A 26,357-nucleotide genomic window follows, 5' to 3' on the forward strand; every position below is an offset into this window, starting at 1 on the left:
GGCTCAAACCACAACAGGACATACTGAAGCTAATTAGCCCATATTGTGGAATTTAAAGGGATTTTATTCCTGGACATTTCTTACCCTTTTGTTATTACCTGTTCCCTCACCAGGCAGCATTTTTTCCAGTTAAAAAAATCTGTGTAGGGCTAAAACATTGAAGGTAGCAGTCTGTTTTCCATCAAAACACATTTCTTCTTCATGAAAAGTAAGAACGTTGATTTCCTGCATATCTATTTTATATAGTCCTAAAGTAAGGATTAAAGTTTTGCAGGTCAAATCCTTTCTCTTTTGTAAATTATTGCACCTGTGCATTATGGACTGTCAAATGTGAAAGAACAGCAGCAGTCTGATGTAGAATATTAAAAGAAAAATTTTGCTATATAAAAATAGAACTATTAATTAAACTACATAAACTCCTATATCGTATTTTAAAAAAACTCCAAACCTCTATACTAGGTCGCATTCTGAGTTTCTTACTTGCGCTCAGTAGCAGCCTGTTCTACAGATTCCATTAAGTACTTGGGGACTGAGGTTTTCATTAATCTAATTTATGTCGTGTTCTGCCTCTTGATGAAAAATACGTAACCTAGCCAAAATAATCATCTGTGTATAGTTCATTTTAGGGATGATCATTAATAATAGTGCATGATTGGCTACAACGGGATTAATACAGAACTAAGGAACTTATCCAAGGGTCTTTTCTATTGAAATTTATCCTATTTAAAGTTTTATAGTAGTTCGGTGCAGTTTTCTGTTCGTGTGTCTCTTTCACCTGTCACCCGTTTCAGTTACCTAACAACCTGCAGCAATTTAAGGAATTGCTTGGAAAAGATGATTGTGATACATTTGTCAAGACTTGTCAGCACCTATGCTCACACTAATGTTCCACAATTGCAAAGCCTTGCCCAGCTAGTACTCCTGCCCTCTCACTAGGCATTGTACAAATACAGAACAAAAGGCTTGCCATCCAAAGATTTTGGTCTCTTCAACTCTCCTGGGCAGTCCACAAAGCAGCTTTTCATCCTGTACATACTGATAAAACATTGTAATGCAGCTTCTGCCTTACTTCTACCTACTCAGTCCCAAAACTGAGTACATCTTTCATAATAGTCTTCTGACTTTTTTTATCAATATATCATATCGGAAAGTGCTTGCTGAATCAAGGTCCAGAATATTTCCAGGAGAACATTAGCTAAAATTTGGAGATTTCTAGAGATCTGTATCATTCAGTCAAACAATCAGGGTTTTCTTCAAGTGCAAAGATTGGTTTCATTGCAGAAAATGCTTATATAGTACCGGTGCATAAATATTGCTGAGTTCACAAGTGGGACAGTACCAGTAGTCCGTCTTCATGAAGCAAGTCTGCGCATAGCCTAGTGAAATGGGTTTAAAAAGGTGGAGAGAAACAGGCCATGGTTAGTTCTAAGTACACACTACTTGGAAAAATAAAATGTTTGTGTATGTGTTAACTAAAAACTATCAAGTTCAGAAAGTAACTGTTCTGAGGCAGCATCCTTCTGACTTGTGTCTGCATTGGGCATTTCAGTCAGGAAGCTGCAGGTCTGAAGCTTTCACCTTCAAAATGTGGCTATAAAGGTGGGGGACAGAAACTTCTCAGAATGCTCTTCGACCTTGGATTGGTAGTTTTGTGTCTGGCTGCTTTTCTTATTTAATGACAATAATATAAATATCTAAGCAATCCTCTGAATAGGAACCAGAATTCCAGTCTCTTGGGTCTGCCATTCCCAAATGTTTCTCTTACAGAATCATGGTGTCTTTGTAGCGTTTAAAATCCTTCGTTCCTTTCTGCAGTGTGACTTACAGAGGAGTGGAAAGTGCTTCTCCCCATTAGTGATAAATAATAATATTTGGGTCTTTTGCAATATTCATACCAACCAAAAAAGGAGGGGGTGACTCAGGAGTACTGCAATCTACTGACCATACCCTAATGACATTTGAGAGGCTTTTGCTCAGGGTGTCAGTTTCTCCTCTCACCAATCTGCCTTCCAAGCTGACCTTACCTCTTCCTATGGGACTTCATGCTATGGTAGAAACTACAATGCAGGGTGATGCTGAGAACCTCTACCCAGCCACAACCTCCTCTTACCAACTTCCCTCCAGGGACCTCTACATCCCACAGGTGCAGCAACCTTGCTGCAGCATTTTACTAGAGCATGACAGAGAAGGGTCACTGCATTCCTGTGGCTGGAGCAGAGAAGCCAAGCACAGGGCACTACCCCAGTTTAGACTGGGGATTAAGAACAAAGTTCTAACTAGTACCACAATAGGAGAGACACATAATTGTGTCTTTAGCTATGTGGAGTGTTACAATACTTCCAAGGTATTGATGCATCACTAGTTTAATTCATCTCAGGCGATAAAAGGGCATTTAGCCCAATCTATTTTCTGAATATGTGGCTTGTGTGCTGCACTGTTATTTAAGCCGGAAGTGGTACCTTCTTTTCTGGCAGTACTCTGTAAATACAAAATACCATGGTATTGCTTTAATCCACTTGTTGCGTGTTAGTTGTGTTCAGTACACTGCTTTGCTGCAGCTTCCTGTAAAATGTTTAGATTGTGCAAGAAGATGCCTGCTGTGTTAGAAGGAGGGATGAAGGGGGAAAGTTGACCGTAATTTTGGACTCAGGTGCCTCAGGCCATACCAAGTCTTCTCTTAGGCACCTAACTCATGCCTGTAAGGCCAAAGTAGTCCTAAAGTGATAGGCATCAGGAAGTGCTTGTGCACATACAACCTACTACATCTCAAAAAGACCTTCATTTCTACCACTAAGCACTGACAGCCAGGTGCCCAGGCAGGGTATTTATTTATGGAGGAGGAAACTGTTGGGGGCTCAGTTCATCTGCCATACCCTCACAGCATGACTCAGTGCTACAGGCAAAGGAATAAAGCCAGCAGTATTCTGTAAGTAATAGACACATTCGGTTCTAAAGTGCATACCTCTTCCTGAACATCAAGTTCATCATCGGGACGGCTTGTTTCTGTGAATTCGATGGGTTCTTTAGACTCCTGCATGAGTGAAATCTTGGTAGAAAGAAATTAAGAAACATGATGAGTTATGCATTGTCCATATCATTGAAGTTGATTTATTACTCTGAAGTACCTTACTATCATTTCCACAACTCACAAGAGTCTGTTGTTTATTGTTCTTTGACAAAGCTGTTCCTTTAGTTCAGCTGACAGAAACTTCTATGTTGGAAAGCTTTTGGTCCTGCCTCTCCTTATATGACTAGCTATGGCTTTGTAAAAATAATAAAAGCAGAATCCATTTCTAAACTGCTTTTGCATGTCTTTGTTGAAATGTTAATCTCTGCTATAATACAGGACAAAATTTCTAGATCCTGGGTAATAAACAAAAATTATTGAAAAAATAAGGGCTCCATCCTAGTTATTTAACAGTAAAATTATTTTTAATTACTACTTATCCATAATACCATAACAGCAATTGCTAGGGAAGAAATTGTGGTGCAAAGACAGAAGAACATTATAAGGCCATTTTTTTAATGTGAGCCCACATCTTTAAACACTACAGAGTGTTCTGGTTGTCTCAAAAAATGCAGAATACAACTAGAAAACACACAAAGACAGTAGGAATGAACACTAGTGTGGAACAGCTTCCGTGCACACTCACACTAAGTAGGACAGGACTCTTCAGCTTTGATCAGAGGTAGCTGAAATTATTAATAGTGTTACAAAAGGAAGAAGGGAATGATTATTAACTGCAGCTAGCAATCCAGAAATCCAACAGGATTAAAACAAATTAAATATTTGTGATATAACACATTTAAAATTACAGAACCCATTGCCACAGGATGGTGTCAAGCTAAAATGTGTAAAGGGGTTCCAAAAAAGTACAAACACATCAAAGAAAACTTCATCTGTGACAAATATAATGGTCCAACTGCAACCTCCAGCTGAGGAAGTTCTTAAACAGCCAGTTATCAGAAACTAGAAAATGTGTCTTAGGATGAGGTGTTCTCCATATATCCTGTTTCTCATGTTCTTTTCACTAACAAGATCCTGGGGTCAACAGACCCTTTATTTGATCTAGCAAAATACTGATGTACTACAGAAGCCGTCCAATTTACTAGACTCTCACTTTATTTGAAAATAGCTCTATGTCTGTTTTTCAAACGTGCCATGCTGTAATGGAAATTGCAAGAATGAATGCTAGATGACAGAAGGAAGGGAAATATACTGCTGGATATCCTTACCTTCTCAAAGATGGGATCTTGGTTGTCACTGTATGTCATTTGATTCCTTATGTAGAGCACAGCATCATGGACAGTCAAGAAGAATATGTCTTTTCTGACAATATCATCAAAGAAGGCACTCCGTTCCAGTTGAGATATAAGGTTGTCTGAATCAAAGAAAGTCATAACAGGTTAATACAATTTGAAGTAATTTAAGAAATAAATGTCAAAATACATGGTTGCAATTATCAGAAATCAAACGTACAGCCAAATCAGTTGATCAATCATAGATTTTGTCTTGAGTTTTACTTTCCATATTTCCTTTAAACCCCACCATTCTTTGTGTCCCACCCTGGCCCACCATGTTTATCAGTGTATCTAATTTTTATCAGAACAAATGCTCCCACAGACACATCTAGAGATCCCTTCTCATCCCTTCTCATCTTCATTTTATTCTTTGCATGAGTGGTAGTAGAAATATTTGGATGTTTACCTTGATATGAAGCAAAGTATACTCTCACATCAATTCTCTCAAACTCTCTAATTATCTAAAAAAGAAAAAATTTGGAACAAGGACATAAATAAATAAAATCTGTAAGAAAAAAATACATATATGTATATATGTCTATATATGCAATGCGTAGTTACACACACACTTTATTTGTTTCAGTGTATCTTCATTCCAAATGGTGTGCTTTGTTTATTCATCATAAATAAGGAACTGCTATGCTTTGCTATACTTAAAGATCCAGTAGTTAAGTACCTGGTTGCTGAAGTGACCTACCTTTGACTATGTAAGTGGAACTATCAATTTTACACATACACACATTGCTGCCTATTAAGGTTCTCATTCTGTTCTAATAACGTGAATAATCATGTCTCTTCAAGTGAGAACCACCTGGGCTTGAGCAAGCTTTATCTCTCCCCAGGTATGTGTGATATGATGCAGTCTTCCACTGGCACGTGCAAATTTTTTTCACAGATTTTTCTCTCATGCAGTGCACCAAATGGAGCTGTTCTTGGATGAAAAAATGGCATGTGAAAAGAGTCATGTCTGTGGACCCCATATCTCTTTTGTGTCAGAAGTTGTAACTGAATCGAAACTAGGCAGAAGGCTGAAGCAAGGCTCACAGCATTCTTGTACTTCAGTTAATTAAAAGGTGGGAGACTGGATTCTACCCCTGGCTCTCTGGTGGCAGGCAAGTCTCCTAGAATAGTATTTTCAGAGGTGATTGCTGATTCCATCCCCCTCTGTTCATTGATCAACTAGAGTCCTGGCAATCTACGATGTGGTTTATAGATAGGCTAAGCAGTCCCAACTGAAAAATGAAGTTAGTGAAAGCAGCAATCTGAACATACGAAGTATCATAAAAGACTAAAGGCTGAACAGTCTGGTCCTTCCCACTAGTAACAGCGTACCAAAAAATAACCGAAATACTTGGTGTTAGTCTCTTCACCTCATTTCCCTCTCTTTAAACTAGGAATATTATCTCCTTATTGTGTAGTCTGATGTTTGAAGATGAATTAATGAATGTTGATGAAGCACTCTGATATTAGCCACAGAAACCCCATAAAGAAATTAATCATTCTTTCTTCCATCATAATTTAAGTAACATGGAATGAGTAAATAAATCTTGTGGCTAAAGACTGAAGTGATGGTAAGACAGAATTTTTACTACCTCTGTGTTAAGTGAGCATCATCCTGTGCCCAGATTAAATCAGGAGGCATGCGGAAAGAAAATATATAACTAAAATATTTCATAACATATGCATACAAGGGGACCACATTTTGCAGTTCTAAGTTTAGAGTACTTGACCATGCAACCTTCATATTGTTCTTTTAATACATTTCTTTCCTTTTTTTTTCCACCTATAATCTGCATACCCCAATATTCTACCTCTTGCTTTATAAATTTTAAAGGTATTTTTCAACAACAGACTTTTAAAAACTCAGAAATCAGATTCTGCTAACGGCCTTGATTTACATACTACTGACTAGTTTAATTTTCACGGAACACCAGAAAAAAATGCCCTTACCGTTTTTATTGATCTCACAGCTACAATATCCAAGAAGGTTACTGCTCCAAAATCAAGAATGAGACTGTGGATGGGCACCTTGGGGATGTTTACTTTAACTGGGAGTTCTGAATTCCAGTCCACCTGGATCTCTACTTCTTTGGTGGGAACTTGAATGTCTTCATTGTCTTCAGGTTCCTCGTCAGTCTCAAAAGCTTCATTATTAATACCAGGATCACTGATGATACCATTCTAATGTGCAGATGATATAAGAAATATAGCATTTAATCGTGGAGAAAGTTTTGGAGTTACAGGAAATACTTCCCTGTGATAACTTATGTTTCAGGAATGAACAAGACTGATACTTGTGACCAGTAACCCCTGCTCCCAACCCCTGGTAGGGTGGTTAGCATAACTAACGCTGTTTCATAAGTCAAGCAGCCATTCTCTGTGACCGAGCAGGTCATGTATTCATTCCCTTTCCCCTCATTCTCAGGCCTCGAAGGTCCTGTGAACCAAGTAGATGAACCAAGCAGATTTCTTCCCTTCCCTACTATCCTCAAGATTCCTGGGCGCCAGGCTGACTACTCCATTCCTTGCCGGTCCTGAAGGTCCCAAGCACCCAACCAGGGTGTTGTTGATGACCATGTCACAGAACGGGGAACCCTAACAGCACACAGAGCACTGTCCATAAAATCAAGCATTTACAAGTCCTACGTGGGAAACTTGGACCAGAACTGCTGCTGGACAGTAAGACCTGTGACCCCCAGTGGCCAGGGACGCCTTCACCATTGTCAGCTTCCTCCGAGGACTTGAGTGACTTGTCTTCTTTTATACGATTTTTGAGTCTAGATTACAATTGTTATATTGATACATCAAACCATGTATTAAGATCTGACATGATCTGCAGAGGGTCCAGGTCATTAAAAACCCTAAGTTAAGTCAGGGTCTAGGTAATTGGAAACTATAAATCAAGTTGTATTAGAAATTCTGTATTCTGCTACTTATAAATTGTGCTACATTGTTTCTGTTTGTAAAAATCCTGTGCCATTCTCAACGTAAATTCTGTGCTATACTAATCATAAAATCCTGTTAAGAAAAATAAAGCTTTAATTGTAACTACAATTTATTGCCATCATCATTCTGCCAAGGATCCCTAGAAGAACCTGTTTGTCCCCTTAGCGCTGGGTGACAATACTGCATCCAAGATTTTAAAGAAAAACAAGATAGAGCACATAATTACCTCCACCTTTGTGCAGTGTATTTCCTTTCCTCTTTTTTTCTTTGTTAAAAGAGAATCTTCCTGCAAAAAGGCCACTATCCAGAAAAACAAATACCTCAGAGCTACTCCCTCCCTCAATCGCTTTACTTCTAGGAGATATTTAAGACCAGTATTTTCAGCTTTGACTTAGATTTACTGTATATGATAACATAGTAAAATGGCTAGGTCAAAAACTGGAATGATAACTGAGCATTTAACTGCATCATAAATTGTAATATATACAGGAAATACTGCATCCTGCACTGAAAGTGATGAGAACAGAAAACCCATTTCTAACTTCCAGCTCTGGAGATTTAGTGTGTTGCCTGTACCTGTCCACTCCTGTAAGCATTTAATTATTGAAATGTATGTTCCGTACTCAGAGGAACATATGCTACTTTCTTTAAAGAGGATGTGGAAGGCTATGTCTACCAGCCAACTGTGCACAGGAAGCTGGATAACAGGAGCATGTACCCAAGAGCCAGCACTTTTACTGCACAGAGGCAAGCTGAGGTGGTGAGGGGTAGAGGTAAGATCAGGGCATCTCTTGCTTCCACTCCTGTTAACACTGTGACTGCCCCAGCTGCCTGAATCTGTGCGGCCTTAGGTAATAGGTGTACTGCTCTGTTAAGTCTCCTGCAGGACCCAGACTTCCTGCCATAGTAATAAATCACACTTTTCCATACTTATTTTAAAGATGAATACAGAAGAACTCGTAATTAAGGCTAAAGTAATAAGCTCTAATATTAATCCTTTGAGAAATAGAAGGAAAAAAATTGGTTTACCTTAGTAGCTTTTAATTTTCCCTTCTTGATTAGCTTTTGTATCTTCCTCAGTGCTTTGAGTCTCTTATTATATACCTTGACTGCATCAAATCCCACCTACAGAAGAAGGATAAAAATGATTTAATTTTATCTAGATATAATTCTGAGTAAATCTCAAAGACAGTTAAGAAGCATCCAAAACCATCGCATATCACTTACTGTGGATTTGAGGCTGCTTTTCAGTCCATCAATGTTAGCATAAAAAATTGGACTTGAAAATTTGAGAATCTTCACACCTTCTGGTTCTATAACCTGTTGCCAAAGAATATAAGGTTAAGCAGCAACAACCATATTTTGGCTAATAAGAAGCAGTTAAACTGTTTCAACAGTTCAATTACATATCTAATTCACAAAAAATGGTGTATCTGTGGTGATCCTGTCTTTAGAAGTTTACAGCCCCAGCATGCAATATGGACCAACCATCTGGATCAAGATAAAGAATTTAATGCTGAAACTTGTTACCTTCTAGCCCTCCACTTCCAAATTCAAGTTGTCTACAATATGCAAGGCACAACTTTGTCTTACACTGGCCTGTAGACTGAAGGGAAACAACTCAGCAATGACTTACATTTTTGTAGTCCTTGACCTTTTTGTAGATGTCTGTGCCAGGAATGTTTCCAAAGCCACCCCATGAAGGACTGACAGAAACAAAAAGAAAAAACACTGAAGGTAAATGCCATACTTAGGCATTCACAGAACTGAAGGGATTGCTGCATACAAGCTGTCACAGACTTGTAGTCTGCTGTCTTCTGCCAGACTAATAGGCCCATTGCAAAAGTGTTATATCTGGTTTGTGTTGCTGTGCAAGGGTCTTTTTCTGATTTGTAGTGAATGGTCTTCTTTAAAAACAAGGTCGTTTGGTCTCAGCCTACTTGCTGAACCATTTTTATGTAGACTTGAGTGAACACCTTGTTCCTTTTGTTTCCCAAACCAGAAAAAATGTTTTAAAGGCAGATTGGTTTGAATGAAAAAATAATTTTTGACTCTGAAAAAAATTTGGTCACTTTTTTCATTTAAAATCAGCTGAAACAATACATATACATTCTTTTCAGATTACTTAAACCTTTTTGTCCAACCTTTTTAATCTTTATGTCAGTCAATAATGAAACCAAAATATTTTGCAGTCTCCAGATATATTTTTAACAGTTGAAGCAAACTGTCCTGAAGTTTGTAAAGCCTCATTTCTCTCTTATATTTTGATTTCACATATCTGAGTTGAATTTGGGAATGTTTTTTGAGGCTATTCAAATTCCATTTTTTATAACCTACTATTCTGTAACAACATTTGCAAGGCTTTATTTTTATGCACTTGCTGACAGTGCAACTATCCTTTGGTATTGCTAGTAACCATACTCTCTGGACTCCAGGCTGAAGGAAAGGAGTTATGTTGTATTTTCAGAGAAAGGATTGATGAAAAATAACAAGATGGCCAAAGAAGATTCTGCAAAGCCACCTTTTCTGACCATTCCACTACCATATGTTCTTTGAGCAGCAACAGATCAGACAGAAGCACAAAATTTTGTCCTATTCTCATGTTTTCTTTCACAGGCATCCACTCAGTCTTGTATAAGTAGTAAGTGAAAAGGTTATTGGCATGTGCAGCATACTGTAGTAGTATTGCATGCTAAGAGTTATTATACTGATCAATTAATTACAGAAGCCATGCATACATCTTTTTATATTTGTCCTGGAATGTTCCTATCCCTTTCCAGAACTCATATATGTGGGTGTGTAAATAACATGGCTAAGTACCACCAGAGTACCCGATATGATATAGAATAAATACTGATAAAATAATGCAGCGTCTCTTTTTTCGGTGTAATTAAATGATAGCACACAAACAGTGTTTTGTTCTAAAGAATAGATTTTTTCCATTTCAAAATTTTTGTAAACCCAAGCAGATTTTCTGCCACAAATCATCTTGCTTTTCAGTGTATTGTCTTCCTTTTTCATGGTATAACATTATTTCAGATCCTGTGTTACTTACAACTGAACTCTCAGCACAACTGTCAGCAACCCAAACAAAAGGCCAGCAAGTAATCCCAAATCAAGTCCCAGAATGATGGATGCTACACACGTGAAAACCCAGATCATCTGGAGAGGAAATAACAAATGTAAATTTTCTTAATTATAACATATTACTCCTGGTCGTGCTAAAGAATCACTAGACCAGGCAGTATGAGTAGCAGAAGAATTTAACTTTGGAGATGATCATAGCACACTGGCAATTAGCTGACTTCCATACAAAAATCTTCCTCTTCCTCCAAGACACTTCTATCTATCACTAACTTATTAGGCCTGGTCAGATTTTAAGGAAATAAGGGGTTTTTTTAACATAACAGCATTTTTCAAGGATCCAGTTATTTTGGTGAAATTAAAGAAGATGCAGTTAACCACTGCATTTTCTTCTTTCTGATAGTGGCAGACTTTGTTAATCTTTCTTTAGAAATTGGAAAGAATTTATTTTCCCAAGATGCAAAATACTGTAAGATGTCCCACCTGCAGACATAAAGAGAGGGAAGGGGGCTCCTCGGTGATGTCTAAGAAGCAGAACTGTTGCAAAGCGAGGTATTTCGTATTAACAGGTTGATGGCACTCTCTAAAGTCTCTACTGAATATTGAGGCAGAACAGTTGAAGTGGGTTCCTCAGTTCCTCCCTATGTCACTGCCCAGGCAGAACGCTCAGTGGACCCAATCTTTCAATAAGCTGAGTACCTGCACTTCTCACTGAAGTCAGTGGGATATTTTACCTATAAAGAGAACTAGTAAATGATTGACTAAAAAATTGCAGATCTACCTAAGGCAGGTACTGCCCAATGACACACACTGTAAAATCTAAGCATAGTAAGGACTCTGTGGAGGAAATACTTTCCATGCAATCATTTCCTGCCCTAACAGCCACACTGAAGGTCTATTCTACAGAAAACACCGTGGGAGATGTGAACAAGTACCCTGAGATACGGTTGTAGTGGTTTGTAAGAAAAGCCTGTTCATATAACACTTAGCATGCCAAATGAAACCACATTCTAGCTTGGATTAGTCTTGCTACAAGAAAACATATTTTCTGAGGACTGCATGAGATTATCCAGGCAAATGGGAGGCTGATGCGGTAACATCATAAATATATGTTCATGAATTAAGAAAAGATCAGCTTTTCTGACCCATTTAAACAGTGCAAAAGATAAAAGAATGGTAAAAGTGGCAACAGACCATCCTTATTCTGATTTTCAAGCCACCTCAACACAGGATTGCTATAAACTATGGCAATTGCTATGAAGGAGTCATCACTGCACAGGAATACCCTGATTGGCACCCTTAAAGTGGGGTATAGGGAAAAAAGGAGATAAGCAGAATAATATGTAAAACTCTAAAATGGTGAATTTTTTAACTGACCTCATGGCGCTTGCATTTTGAGGATGCACATAAATGTTTTCTGATATTAACTCTAAAAAATTATGTTTATGTGGTAGTTAAGAGAAAATTGGATGACATTAAAAGGCAAAAAGAAAACCACACAAAAATATTCAGGAGAAAAGAAAAAATTAGGTTACTTACAGCATCCACTTTATTCTGTCTCCACAGACGGGGAACATCAAACACTTGCATGAACATCCCTTTTAAGTTAGCTATGACTACAGCTGCCAACACAGACTGTGAAGAAAAATGGTGAAAAAGCGTTATTCAGAAGTAAAGATGCATATTAAGATAGTGCTCAACGTTATACACTGTAAACCAAAGCCTCATCTGGTAGTCATATTAGTTTGAACAGGGCTATTAATCCTGCCCATCAGAGTTGAGCATTGGGATCTCATTGGTGCTGGTGGCTGTGCTGCAGAGGATGACTACGGTACCTTTTGTAAGGGCTCTAGCAATTTCCCCAGGGCAACGATGGAAATCAAAACAATCCCAGCTGAGATTATACCAGCAACCTGTGAAGAACAGAGCGTTTATAGGAAATGAATTTATGAAGACTCTATTTTATGTTTCTAGGATTACAAAGAGAAATGTACAAGTAGTTGCACATTACGTTTCTTTAGGAACAAGGTGACCTGCCAAAATGCCATTGTGTTTAGGCGTACGTGGGCAATCATTATACACTTCAGCTAACACAGAGGGAATTCAATTAAGCAGGTAGTGTAAATAACTGCATGCAGGGTAGTGGCTCATGGAGGGGTTACGTTGCATAGACAGATGAAAGGAACACAGCCTGTGTGTCAGACAGAAAAGGGGCTGCTGGATAATCTGTAGTTGTCCACTGTTAAAAATTGCAAAGCTGTAGTACTGTAGAACAGAGTAGGTTACTCAACATGAGAAAGATGGCACATGGGCAGATGATGAATGGCAAATAGCAGGGCTGCTCAGGCCAGCACATGGGAGCTTAAATATTTCACAGGCAGCTGCAAGAGGATTTCCTCCCTCATCCTGAATTCCTACTGTGACAAACCCAGTCCCTTAATTGGGAATGAAATGCTGAAGAATTAGGCTTGAAGGATTTCTGACTCGTAATGTAACTCAAGCTATGTAAAACTTGATTGCCCTCTTCTGGCAGAGCTACAAAACTTACTACCAGAGCACAAGCTGCTAGCTAAGATACCTGTGGCTTTCCACGTGCCAACACCACAATCATTTTAGGACCATTTTCATCCCATTGTGAAAGCTGTACCCTATACAAGATTAAATTTACTCATGCACAGTCCTAGTAAAAAGAGGTCATTACCTGAGTCTTTCCACCAGTACTTTCCTGGACTGCAGTCCGTGAAAGAGCAGTAGTTGCAACAAAACAAGAAAAGGCACCTGAAAAAATGTTGCTGAACCCAAAGGCAATAAATTCCTGAAAGATAATTGGATGATACTGTAAATACAGACACCTGGAGACAATTTTGCAATAGAGAATGACAATAGCTTCTACAGTAATTTATAAAGCAGGTAGCACAATAATATTGAGAAGAGTATGGATTAGTAATAGCTGTTAAATGTTTACACAATTTCCTCTTGTGCCAAACTACCTGTGTTTGGAAACCAATACAATGAAGTTCGCAGATTCTCCCTGACATGGACATACTCATCTTAATATAAAGATGTTTAAAGCTTATTTATATCAATGTTATCAAACCTAGCATTTCTAACAATTACACTGGTATAATCGCATCAAGAAATGGGACTAGTATAAATTTAACTCCCAAGTACCATCTGCTGAACAAATAATTGTAATCAGTACAACAGTCTTGAGTTTAGACAAGCCTTTAATTAATACAAAGCATTATATTATTAGTAGAACTAATCAGGAACTTTGCAATAAAACACAGTTTCACTGTAAACTTCTGGTTTGTTGAGCCAGAAGTTTTTGCACTCTGAATATCCCAATGAACTCATGCTGAGTCCCCGGCAGTGTTCTCATAGATTTGCCCCAGGGTCACAGATGCTGGCGCCTACTGATGCTGGTTGTTCTGCTCAAGTGACAAGGACCCTGGGAGCTTTATGTCCTGGGATCTGGGCCATTCCTCTGCTGGGAAATGAGGCATTTGGGAGCTGCCTGCAACCCCATATAATTGACAGAAACATTGTTTTCACCAAGCTGACACAGCCACAAGAGCTTTTCACTCCCTGCGAATTTTTAAAAATATAATTTAAGATTTGATTTTGACTCTCCCTTCTTTTCTCCAAAATGAAATTTCCTGCAAGCTTTTCATCAAGCTCTAACTACAAGAGCAGGATTTTTAAGTCATGTTCTTTAACAGAACAGACCTAGGTGACTCATGCCTATTCCTGTTTAACAGCTGTGTTCTGCAAAAAAATGTTGTTAGTTCCTAGTGTTCTTAGGTTTTAATAGTATTGACCTGTTCTTCAAATTATTTTACTACCTGCTTTTATGATACTGTTTTAACTTCCGCAGTTCAAGTAAACTATTTGCCCATCATTCATGCCTGCATTTAACCTTTGCTATGTGTAAAATTCATAGCATAGTATTGAAAGGAAGGCACTTTGCTTTTATAGATAGTAATTCGACTACTACAATATTTAATTAGTATTGTTGAAGCATATCAGTGCTGGCAGAAAAGCATATTCCACAAAAGAACAGCATAAACAGCACTCCCAGGAATATGTACTAGTCATTCAGATTTGTTAAAATTAAAGTCAATGCATTTTAGGCAACTTTAAATCAAAGTGTTACCAGGTACTATGTCTCTGTATTGTAAAGTGACCGGCATGTTCAGCAGTGTAATTTTGTTACATACTGCAAACCAGTGTTTCCAAAATAAAACTTTATGTAATCCATTAGTACTAAAGTAAAGGACTCATTAAACAAAGTATTCAGCTCATCTCTTTATTGTAGTGAGGTCATTTTCTCATATGTTCAAGGGATAAAATTTAAAATAAGCATAGATGCAGGACAAGGAAGCTTTCTGACATTTTTCTCTCACGCCCGTGGACAAGCCACATCATAACCGCTGGTGAAGACATGGAACAACTGTGAGAATCCTCTAAGAGCTTCTCAGTTCATGGCTCATGTAACATTCTAGCTATGTGCCTTTAGAAATCAGTGGTGAAAACAGTTCAGCAATTTGGTGCAGTTATCCAAGGACGTTGATATGCTGGTAGGCATTTACTTTTGCAAAGCTGCAGGACTTAGCTATACAGTTACAAGTATATTTATATTGATGTAAAGTTGCCCTCCATAGTGCTTAGCTTTAATTACCTTTTCAGAGCTACTGCAGTTACTAAAGCAATACAGAAGGAGTTAATTAGTATGAAAAGCTCATACTGAAGATAGAGCACATTTGGCTCATCTCTATGTGCTAGATTTGTTAGGTAATATATAGCCATTTCAGCTATTTGTTTTCAATAGTTGAAAGAATTTCTCCTGTCAGACAACTTTAGTCTGAAAAATGTGTGTGAATGATGTTTCGTTTATTTGACTACATAAGTCAACAAGAAACAGAACTTAAATTCACTACGTTTATAAACTATTTTGGTTATACATACCTGGTTTCCATCAATAGCATAGTCATACTTGGTTGCATATACTTTTCCCACAGACACAGCAATCGCATAAGCAACAATAGCAATGGAAAAGGAGGCTGCTATCATCTGGGAAAACAGGCTGACATCTGGAGCTTCGGGAGGCAAAAATCTAGCATTTAGAAAATACATTAGTGTTATCAACTTTGATCAAATTCTGTTCTTACTAGAATTGTCAAGGAGTTTGAGGCAGAGGCATACAGGTTGCTTATAATATGAAGTGTAATGTTTCAAGTTAATAAAAAGGTGGAAACAGCCCATTGACATACGGAACACGCTTATCTAGCTCACCATAGCCCAAATCCTGATGCTATTAGTCAGCAACAAAGCTCCCATTGTTCTCAGCATGGCTGAGATTTGGCCTTATGATAGCAAAGTGAAAAAGTACATTTTTTGAAGCACTGAATAAAGGATGTATTGAATAGTATCATGAATTACATAAATATGTTAATGACACTTCACACTACTGTTAGCATATTTCTTCAGAAGTTCTCAAAAACATTTTATCCCCTACTGTGTTTCCACAAATTTTAATTAATCAAGCCCTGAATACCAAATGGAATGTGAAGGTTACTACTGTGAAGTGCTCTGAATCTTTCAAGTGAAAGTCTCTAGCAGTGTAATCCTCAACATCCTTGCTCCTATGACTATGGAAGTGACAAGACTGATTGGGATAACAGCTGCAGCACCGCCATGGGATAAATCAGGTCTACAGAAATTAAATCTATGCAGAATTTCATTATTAAAAATCATTTTTTTTTTTTTTTACATTTTCCACAGTCATCTATTTACTTCATGAGCATGGATCATGAAGCAATTAATTCTCAGATGAACTTCATGAATCAGGAAGATTTCCTATGCCCATTTTACAGATGAAGGAAAGCTAGGTAATGTATTGAGGTGTCATAATTGACAGAGTCAGAAGAAAACCTCAGGAAATCTCCAGCTCCGAGTTCTAAACTCAGGTTACAGCTCTCAATACCTCTTTTATGTCTTTTCTCTTACCACTGTCATTTTTATCCAATTAAAATAATACTTATTTCCCAGAAAACAAAGGCACTCACCCTCTTGGAATGCTCTTAACAATGCCTGCATTGTATTTTTTTTCCAAGTTGGCAGCATATGAAATGCCAGTGGCTACTATTGTCTGTAATGAAATAAAACAACAGTTTTAATACTTAAAAAGTGTTCTTGTCTTCTTGTAGCTAGCCCAATCTATTTGATATGTTGTCAGGTTTTGTTATGCTCCTTTACTTACCACAATAACTTCTATTGGTATAGGTATAGGTATCTTGTGTTTGAATCGATCATTTATTTCTTTAACTAACATGCAGACAAAAATGGTGAGGAGTCCAGCAATAAGATCTGCAATGTTGGTGGTACCAATTTTTTCAAATGTTTCAATAAGAGTCTGAAAAATAAAAATGACAACATAAAACATGCCCATGTCCACTTGAAGGATGTGAAAATACTCATGAGAAGATCTAGATACATGGTGTTTTGGAGGAGGACAAGTTACTTCTTTGTCCAGGTCTGGAGGAGCCTGAGGATAACATACTGTCAAGGTGCTACAGAATGAGGGAATGGATTTAATGGTGAATTTAACTGTAAAAGTGTAACTGCAAGAATTGTCCACACAGGGGGCTTCTGATTTCTGTTTTTTAGGAAATTAATACCAAGTAAGAAGAGCTAACCCCCTACCTGTTTTTTACCTCTACCTGTTCTCAAAGCAAGGCAGGGAAGATCTAGAGCTTCTTCACTTTGTCCAAATAACAAGGGAGATCCTGATTTTTCTATTCAAAAAACAGCTAGCAGACCCATGGGCAAAACTCCTGTTCACGACCTGCCCGGTACATATGGTCTGTGGATTACATGTTTCCTATTTCCATTGCTGACATCCAGAGAATGAGTATGAACACATGGGTCCTGACAGGCTGCGGAGAATCCTACACTTGGGAAAAGCAGTCACTAAACCTCACCTTACGGTACATTAACCCTCTCAGCAGAGTTCAGTCCCTGGCTGGAGGATTCTTACAACTGGGCTGCAATAGGCAGCTCCCTTCCCTACCCTTGCTGTGCCTTTGCTTGATCTTACTGTTTATTGCAAACAAGTGTACAGAGAAAACATGAAAGTCTGATTACAGAAAAGTTACAAATACTCCACTGTCCTCCTACTAGGCATCAGGGTAATTCTCGCTTGCCCCCTGTCTCCAAGAAAATGTAATTATTCTATGCATAGAATAAGCAGGTTTAACAGAATGATCTGGTAGAAAAGAGGATAGAAACAGACTTCTTGCATCCTGGTTAGCTGCCCAGATACTGAGATGTCAGTTTAAAGGCAAGGGGAGGGTTGCAGCATCAGTACCACTACTACCACTCTGTAATGACTCTAGTTTTGAAATAAAATGTCTAACTGCTTAATCAGCTATGTTTTCTAAACTAAAGAAAAAGCCTTCCTGAAACACTGCATCAAATGCCTTTCTTTGGGTGACAAGCCATTTCCTGTCTGTTGTACTGCTTGGGATGGATCCCATTCTTACTGACCATCTCTCGTACAGCCGCACTTCACAGGGGAACAGTAACTTCCTAACTTTGGGATTGTGAATTCTGCTAATGTTGGATGCTCAGTGTTGCAGTTTATTAAACACCACTTCTGAGCAAGTCCAAAACTTGCTGAAGCTGAGACAGCAAGTCACTGGTTGAGCAGACCAGAAATCACAATTGCTTTGCTCTACGCACATCTGCAAACACACTGACTTGGCTCACACAGAAGCTTTGAGCTTTCACGTAAAAAGTCAGCATTCCACTCATGTTTGCAGGAGCTGGAAGAACTATATAACTCCTTTTCAAAAAGACTTTCTATTAAATGTACCACACTTCAATAAACATGATAGAGATAGAAAAACCTGCTGGACTAACAAGTCCATCACCCTGCCAGGTCTGCTCTAAGGTCTATTAGATAATACTTCGTCTCACTTAATATTCCTTGTTCTGGGGGAAAGAGTTTTCATCAATTCTGAAAAGGCTCATAACATAATACGTTTGTTTTTTTTTTTTAAATAGTCCACCAGATTTTTTTCTAAATTTTACCTTGCTGTCTGTAGTTATATTCATCCTATTATTACTAATCTAGATGTTTAATGGGGTTTTGCTAGTTTGGTTGCCTGACTTGGCATGTCAATTCTATAAATACATTTTTTGGTCTAGAACAGCCTCTTTTAGAAATCTGTTATTCTAATGTGAAGTGCTACGAAGATCTAAAATACTATGAACCTGAATAGTTTCATGCTGAAGTTCGTGACAAAACTCAGCAATTTTTCTGGGGAAGCAGCCTATTCTGTAATATGAGACCTCTAGGAATTCAGTATTTCTGTAATCCAGCCAAGATATTTCTCCATTTGATCATTTTCTCTAAGATCAACAAATGGAGTTGTGACAGCAATATTTAGCCTCACCTTAGCTAACTGGCAGGTACCTGGCTGCAGGGTGGGAATCCACATATATCTTTAGGTATTCACAAATATGGCTACAGTGTGGAATGGAGAATGATGCCCTTTACCAGAATGACCTGCTGGTTTAAGAGTAAAAAGGCTTGGGACCAGTCAGCTTTGGGAGATGACCTGACAGTGTTAAGAAATGATGAAATATCCTTCACAATAAGCTAGAAAGCAAGGGGTGGGACAGAAAGTACTCTCCAGAAGTAACAACCTAGAGAATAACTGTTTTGTTGGATAATTACATTTAAACTTAATGTGAAAATCTGCTCTGCCTGAAAAAGACTTCAAGATGGCTGTTAGACTTCCTGCCTGGAGAACTCTGAGAGCAGCTTAGAGCCCCACAGCTATAAATGAACAGCTTCAGATCTTCATGAGACTGAGAACTAAATGAATGCCCCTATACTTACCACCATATATATAAACCATTCCTGTATGAAATGGAAGCAGAAAATAAACAATTATACAAAAATTCTGGCATGAAACCAAAACAGATTAGAAGGGCATACTTACATATATTATGGAAAGGACACCATTATAGTTTTTAGTTGAAACATTTAGGACTATTTTCAATTGTGACACAAGCACTTGAAAAGCAGCTGCAGTTGTGAATCCCCCAACTAGTGGATCTGCAAGGTACCTCACAATGAAACCAATCTGAAGGACTCCAAATATTACCTGGAAAAATCATGAAGAATAACAGCTTGCTAAACAACAAAAGGGTACACTTTTATTTGGTGATTTCTTATGCTTTGTTCTTTTCTCTTTGTTGATACAGAGTCTTAGGACCGTCTTCCCCCATTGCAGCCTAGTGTAGCTTAATATCATGCCATCCAAGGAAATAAAGGAGACCTGAAGAAATGTGAGAAAGGATGCTCCAGGATATGCACAATTAGCACTTAGTTTCATGCAGGTCTCTCAGTCTGCAACCACAGGGCAATTCTTCTGTTGTCTGTGCTCCCAGTCATGCTGCCACAGACTCTGCCCAGGATAAGAAGAATAATCCCCCAAAAGCTCTTCAGAGTTTGAGATGACTTTCCTTCATTTTTGTGTTTTATTACAGGAAAATGTCTTACTGCCCTAGTAGGTATTTCCATGCTGTATGTTTTCCCATTAAAATTAAAGCTATCAACCTTGTGTCTTCAAGCCAACTATTTTACCTGCAATATTCCAACCAGAAATGTGAGGGTACTAGCAATCAGCACCCTCTGTGCATCTCTGGATTCAGTGTCTATCAGTGTCCCAGTACCATTAGTCCCTGTAGCATTACTGCCATCTATGAGAAAATTATCATCAGGGGCCATGCTCAATACAACAGATCCCACCATCAAACTGACTACAGGGAATGGACCTGTAATGACAAACAGAACACACTAAAGTTTAATGTACATTGAAAAGAAGCATTTATCAGACCAGACAAGCAATCTCTAGATCCGAAAACCCATTTAATATTTTAACTGTGGCACATTAGTATTATTAGGAGCCAGGAGCCACAGGCTCTGCAAACGTGACACAAAGGTACAATTCCTTCTTTAAATAATGTATGTTCTACATACAGGTGCAGTTTCATGCTTTGCTTAGACCAATTCGGGACTGTACCAAGGCCAAAAGGGGCAACAGGTTCCAATCATCTCCCTTGTATCAGCACCACAACCAGACAAAACAGATCACTGATCCAGCTGAAAGCAACGTTTAATTTTATTTTTTGGTCATGGTTACTTTTCAGCTAATCCAGATAGCTACGTAGCTTCATGGTCAGGAAGTCCAACCTGGTAGTGGCAGGAACATGCACCAAGGGGTAGGACCACATCTTTTGGCAGTAGTGTGGCATTACATCGGCTAAAGATGACTGAAACTATACTTTGGGCAAGATACAGAGAGAGTAAGTGATCATTGTGTCAGCAACACACAATCTAAAAGTAATCATATTTGTTGCAGTTATTTACTAAAATTATGTAGAAAAGGAAAATGTCATGAAATGTCCTAAAGAAGGACAAGTTAATTTTACAGATACCGTAGAGTACATTTCATGAATAAGAGTATTGGAGAAAGCATAAAAAGGAGCATTTGACAATATAGAGAGTAGGAATGTCAACATAAGTAGAGGTGACAGCTCAGACCTGGATAGCAAATGTGAGCTGATAGGTAGGGTAGGAAGAGGCTAACAAGGTGGAGAAAATATGCAGATGTATTTGATGCAGCAGAGAAGAAAGTTGATGAAAAAGCGATGTATCATGCCAAAGCTTTGGGAGTGGAAAACAATCTATTCTTGGTAGATATGAACAAGGAAAGACTGTATTTCATTAGAATGAAGAAAAAGAAACTTCAGTGACCAAGCTGTAACATGAATTTTGAATGTGAGAACTGATAGGAAATAAAACCCGTACTTTAAAGAAAGCATTCAGAAAGAATCAACAAGGTTTACCCATAGCCTTGATGTGAGGACCTAGAGCGAGGCTGGAGTAGACACACAGGTTCTGGATCTCCGCGACAGGCAAGAAGGTGATACTGTCCACAGTGATCAAAAAAAGATGCGGCAAGGAAGGCTTGTAGAGAAGACTAAAAGAGCTCTGTTTTAGCCATCTTGAGCTTTAGCTGATAGACAAAATATCTGTTCATACTGACTACTGCGGCCTTGATCTTGTAATTTCTTGCATAGAGTATAGCCAAAGACAGGATTTAAACTTCAGCATAAATGCAAGCAAAAAGCATGCATGGGCACAAATGAAGTTAGCTATTATGCACAATTGACTGTACAGAGAAGAAATAATCCTTCAGTCCTCCAAACCCACCGATATTAAAATTCAGCACAACCAGTTTTGTTCAGAAAGTACTTATCTTTTATGAAAAATTAATGTTCACAGTAACGATTAACATTTTGCAATAGATAATTCACTGTAACTTGAAAGCATGCAGTTACCAACTGAGATGTGCCTTGATGTTCCCAGGAAAAAGTATGTCAGGATGGGAAAAAAGGCAGAATAGAGACCATATCCAACAGGAACTGCAACCAGCAAAGCATATGCCAAACCTGAAATGACAGATAATCAAAATGTCAGATTTAAAATCTCTAAACAAATGGCTATCTTCTCTAGAATAGACTTTCAGAAAGATCTACTCCTTTTGTCCAGACACAATTTAGAATGTGTTTTGCCTGTAAATCAGTTGCAGGCACATATGTGAGTATCAGTGACTGTAAACGATTGTATATCCCACACTGGTAGTTGGATAAGTACTGAAAGATGTTCCCATATTTGCATAGGTAGCACAAAACACAGGCTCGGATGTGAAGTTTAAGTGGGGGAACACTGTTGTAAGAGTGAATGGTCTGCCCCTTGAGAGAAAACAGGGATACGTGAAGTGTTCTAGTTATAGACAGAAATTTCAAGCACAGACTGAATTATTGCACTACAAATATGCTTCAGTATGTTCAGCCCCTCTGAAAATCAGGCCACCTTTTTTTTTTTTTTTTTCAGTATCAGCTTATAAACTTAAAACCCAAAAGTAAATCACAAAAATTTGACAGTTTTGATCCTTATCATCATCTTCCTTTGTATACCTGTTCAAGCCATCAAATCCAACAAACAATTGGAAAAAAAAAAAAAGAAAGAAAAAATTTGCCTTCAGTGTTATATCCTGGTTAGCTCCCACTGCTGGGTGTAGTGGGATCAAAGACACCACAAAAACCTGTCAGAGCTCAAAACAACTGAAGTCCTGGCCATACTACTGTGACTGGTGGGAGGTCTGCAAGCAACACACAATTGCTGGGAGTCAGGGACTGCAAGGATTTCAGGATCCCAGAAGCCTCTTTTTTGGCAAACATTTTGGCTGATTTTTCCTGTATTGCATGATTTAGATTTTCAGAATTATTATATATATTTTTTTTAACTACATTAAGATTTGCACTGATTTGCTGGGAGGTTTTTTTATTTTTTTATTTTTTTTTAATACATAGGTGGGAGACCAAACAGTGCATTTCAGAAACCAGTTTTACAAGTGGAATCTAGTTGTGGGAAAATCAGACCCCACTGTAAAAAACTAAATGAGGTTACAGTAAGAGAATAATAGCTGCTATAAGTCATCTGATAAGTCCATCTAGCCCAGCTGATTTTAAAAAGGCAGGGGAGTCCTGTAACTGTGGCACTACCTTCGGCAGAGATCTTCCAGCACTGACACAGACTCTCCACGGGACTGTGGACAAATCACTTCGTCATTCCTCAAGTCACTCTCTGCCTGGGGCAGAAGTTTGTAATGTTTTTTTTCTGCCAGTCTGTGCCTCCCTAGCATGCTCCAAGGGAACAGACAGTAGGGAATGCTTGTGGCTAATTGGGAATGCGTAAACTGCTTGCTTTGTTCCCAACGTGAATTTTTGCCCCCTTGTGCAGACACTTAATTTCTATTGAGGGAAAATGCCGGGTTGACGCAGCTAGTTTAACCTCCCCCAGTCCTGAAAAATTGTGAAAACAGTGTAAGAACACTAGTGAGATGAAAGAAATGAATGTACTGAATTATGTCAGGGTTATTGCTAGTCTTGTCTATGAAAGTGGACCTCATCAGCTGCTGTGGGCAGAATGGTTCTGCCCTTTAAGCCTTCCTTACCTAGCTTATTTTAATTAATTTCTGCTTATTTCTGCTGCTTTTCTCTTTGTTCATCTACTGAATGCTTTCCTAATAAATGGAATAAAGAAATAAGGAAAAATCAATATTGCAAGCCATGTACTGTAAGTATCCATCAAGTTTATCAATTTTTTTAATATGATGAAGAGGGAAGATTCTCATCTTCAATGGATACGCCACCACCTCCCTGGATGTTGTTTTCTGCAGAGACCTGAACAATCTTATGGGCCAAGTTTTAAAGGAGAGTAGTTATCAAGTTTGCATTATTTTGGGGGAATAACTAGATTTTTGTAGGCAGCTGCAGGAGAGCTGTAGGATCAGATAACCAAGGAAGAGAAATAAGACCACATGATCTATCTGATCTACCACAATGTAATTAAATTTTTAAAAATCAAAATGAATACTCTGAGTAAAAGGTTTGGGAAAAAAAAAAAAAAAAAAGGTAAATACACATTGATAGCACATCAAAAGAAATGTAGATCTTCTAGCCAAGCAGTGGGGAAAAAAGAATACATTAAAACCATCAATTATTTATTGAAAAATAATATCTAATATCTAGTATTAAATAACAAGTCTCAGATTTGTAATTCCATCTGCAGAACATCCCTGTGTTCAGCCGGCTCCCTTATAGAAGCGTCCTCAAGAAGGGAGGGCCGACGTGCCCGGCTTTACCTTGCAAAGTGGCGACAAGGCCGGTGCTGACCCCCGAGATGATATCGCTGATCAGCCACTCTTTCACCCGGTAGTTGGGCAGCCACTCCAGGATGGGCAGAAAGGATTTGGTAATCTGAAAGGCCCTTCTCCTCGAACATCTGCGGGAAAACAAGTGGTGAACTCGCTGATGAGCCCCTCGGGGCTGCAGCCGGAAGGCCCCCCCGCGGCCCCGGGCGGACCGGCAGCTGGGGCGATGCACATGTCGAGAGGCAGCGATGGGCACGGCCGCGTCTTCCAGAGAGGGAGGGGGCGTGTGCCGGTGCCAGGGGCGCAGGGAAGCCGAAACCGGTCGGTCGCCAGACGGCCGTTGTTTGCGCCCCTTCACCCCTCGGCGGGTGGAGTTTACCGGCGCCGGGGCAGCGCGTCCCCCGCCACCCGCCGGCTCTCCTCACCGCTCCCCCGCGGGCCTGACGGACACCCGCCCCCCCCCCCTCCCGCCGCCTCCCCGGGCGCCGGCACCCACCTGCAGGCCGCCTGCGCCCGCTCGCGGAGCGTGGGCGGCAGCGGCGGACTCCGCTCGTTCTCCTCCTGGAAGCCCGCCTCGCTGTAGATGGGCCGCGCCACCACGTAGTGGCTGAGCTCCGCCAGCGGCTCCGCCGCCCGCTCGCCCGCGGCCATGGCCCCGCCTGAGGCGGGGGGCGCGGAGCGGCGCCCGCGCCGGCACCGGCACCGGCACCCCCTGGCGGCCCGCCGCCCGCCCGCCGCCCCCCGGCCCGCGGCAGAGCTGTCCGCGTCCTGAACCGCCGCCTCAGCGCGGCCCCCGCCGCCCGCCCGCCCGCCGACGGCTCTCCCTGCGCCCGCTCCCGCTCTCCGCCGTCGGGCAGCGGCATTTATACGGCCGGCCGCGGCCCGGCGCTTTATTTACGGGGAAACAGAGAGACCCGGCTCCGGGCAGGCCCCGGCGACGCCTCCGTCCGCCCTCCCCCTCCAGCCCCGGTGGCCCCCTCGCAAGCCCTGCCCCGGAGTGACCCTCCCAGCCCCGCGGCGGCGACCGCCGCCCCCCCGCGACCCGCTCCCGCCTCGTCCCCTCGGGGCGGGGGGGCTGCATTTCAAAGCCGGCCGCCCGGCAGGCGTGCCGCCCGGGTACAGCGCGGGATGCGGGTCGTTGTCGGGGGCGTGTGGAGCGGGGCTCCCTGCACGCACACGCACCCCACGGGCAGGTGGGTGGCCTCGTCCCACGCCACCAGCCGCCCTGAGGAGCCGCCTGCCCACCGGCGGCCTGCCGCCCTGCTCGCTGCGAAGATGAGCCTGAGGGGACAAGGTAGGACTGGTTGCACCATGCGCTGCTTGGCCCACACAGAAACCTCTGAGTTTCCAAAGCCCTGCTGCATCCCACGATCCAAGCTTTGGGAATCGGCTCCATGCAGAGATACAAACACCCGATAAGCTGCATCAGCCCTCTGAACTGCCCCTTGGTTCACCCAGCTGTCTCGGTGGGAAGAAGTGTTTTGGAGCCCGTGGGTTCTTTGCGTCACACCTGAAATGACAGAAGGTGGCCTGGAGCTGCAGCTTCTCATTTGCCTGAGGGGAGTTGGAGGAAATTAACTCCTTGGCAGCCCTGCTGTAATTTAGGATTACAGATAGGGCTGGGGCTGAAAAAGTCTACCCTGCACACTAAGTACATACATATCATGTATGGAGGACAGTCTAGGAAAGATCTTGCAGAAGCAAAGTGAACCATGTGTCCTCCTCACCTTGGGAGATGTTTCAAATTTAGGATCAGTGCTAATGTTTCAACTAACACCAAAGAGGCACTGAGGGCACATGCTGAGAGTACTGCATCAAATAAAATATTTGTTCAATGAACTACTCAGCCGTGGATATTCTCAATGGCCTTGGTTTCAAAGCATTCTAGTGTAGTCCTAACTTCGGGCATGTTGAAGCCAGCATTGCTAAACTGGAAAGAAGCTACTTGCTGAAAGTACATTTTATAGTGTAACACAGGTCTGGCTTTCTAATTCTACAACAGTCTTCCCCTGACACTGCACTGTAAGTAATGTCTAGGCAAACTGCTGAAATGCTTCGATCTGAGCAATGTTGTATCAGGCAGTAAAACAGCCAGCTTCCCAAACCAAGTCCCAAAGTCTTGTAAAAGCTTGTAAGCATGGCACTGGCGTGAGTAAAAGCTGAGTTAATGTCTAGTGGTAGGACTTTGTGTTTCAAGGAGAGTGGTCTTATGTACCTGTTACTCACTCC

General features: G+C 40.4%; 1 protein-coding gene across 2 annotated transcripts; it reads right to left on the bottom strand.

Annotated features, from left to right (window-relative positions):
- Positions 1-43: 43 nt before the first annotated feature.
- On the bottom strand, positions 44-24,828 carry SLC26A4 (solute carrier family 26 member 4). Of its 2 annotated transcripts, XM_032996248.2 has the most exons (20): positions 24,625-24,828; positions 24,120-24,259; positions 21,751-21,861; positions 19,991-20,181; positions 19,344-19,508; positions 16,595-16,747; positions 16,401-16,483; positions 15,301-15,448; positions 13,034-13,147; positions 12,168-12,245; positions 11,872-11,967; positions 10,304-10,410; positions 8,885-8,954; positions 8,476-8,568; positions 8,278-8,373; positions 6,253-6,483; positions 4,709-4,763; positions 4,237-4,382; positions 2,963-3,046; positions 44-1,376 (listed from the first exon to the last, which is right to left on the bottom strand). In XM_032996248.2, the coding sequence occupies exons 1-20, from the start codon at positions 24,777-24,779 to the stop codon at positions 1,353-1,355; spliced, it is 2,340 nt and encodes a 779-aa protein (XP_032852139.2). In that variant the 5' UTR covers positions 24,780-24,828; the 3' UTR covers positions 44-1,352. The 2 variants fall into 2 exon arrangements, with proteins under 2 accessions (XP_032852139.2, XP_042649159.1); XM_042793225.1 differs by lacking the exons at positions 24,120-24,259; positions 24,625-24,828 and adding an exon at positions 21,256-21,425 and having other exon boundaries at positions 21,751-21,771.
- Between the last annotated feature and the right edge of the window lie 1,529 nt (positions 24,829-26,357).

This window comes from Tyto alba, unplaced genomic scaffold, assembly GCF_018691265.1.
Source record: "Tyto alba isolate M040663 unplaced genomic scaffold, T.alba_DEE_v4.0 Super-Scaffold_2, whole genome shotgun sequence".
Classification (NCBI taxonomy): domain Eukaryota; kingdom Metazoa; phylum Chordata; class Aves; order Strigiformes; family Tytonidae; genus Tyto; species Tyto alba.

Coding starts and splice junctions, on each gene's coding strand:
- SLC26A4 (XM_032996248.2), bottom strand. CDS start 24,779: ATGGCCGCGGGCGAGCGGGCGGCGGAGCCGCTGGCGGAGCTCAGCCAC. Junction 20,182..21,750: donor ATCAAGGCACATCTCAGTTG/GTAACTGCATGC, acceptor TTGTCATTACAG/GTCCATTCCCTGTAGTCAGT. Junction 16,484..16,594: donor TACCAATAGAAGTTATTGTG/GTAAGTAAAGGA, acceptor ATTTCATTACAG/ACAATAGTAGCCACTGGCAT.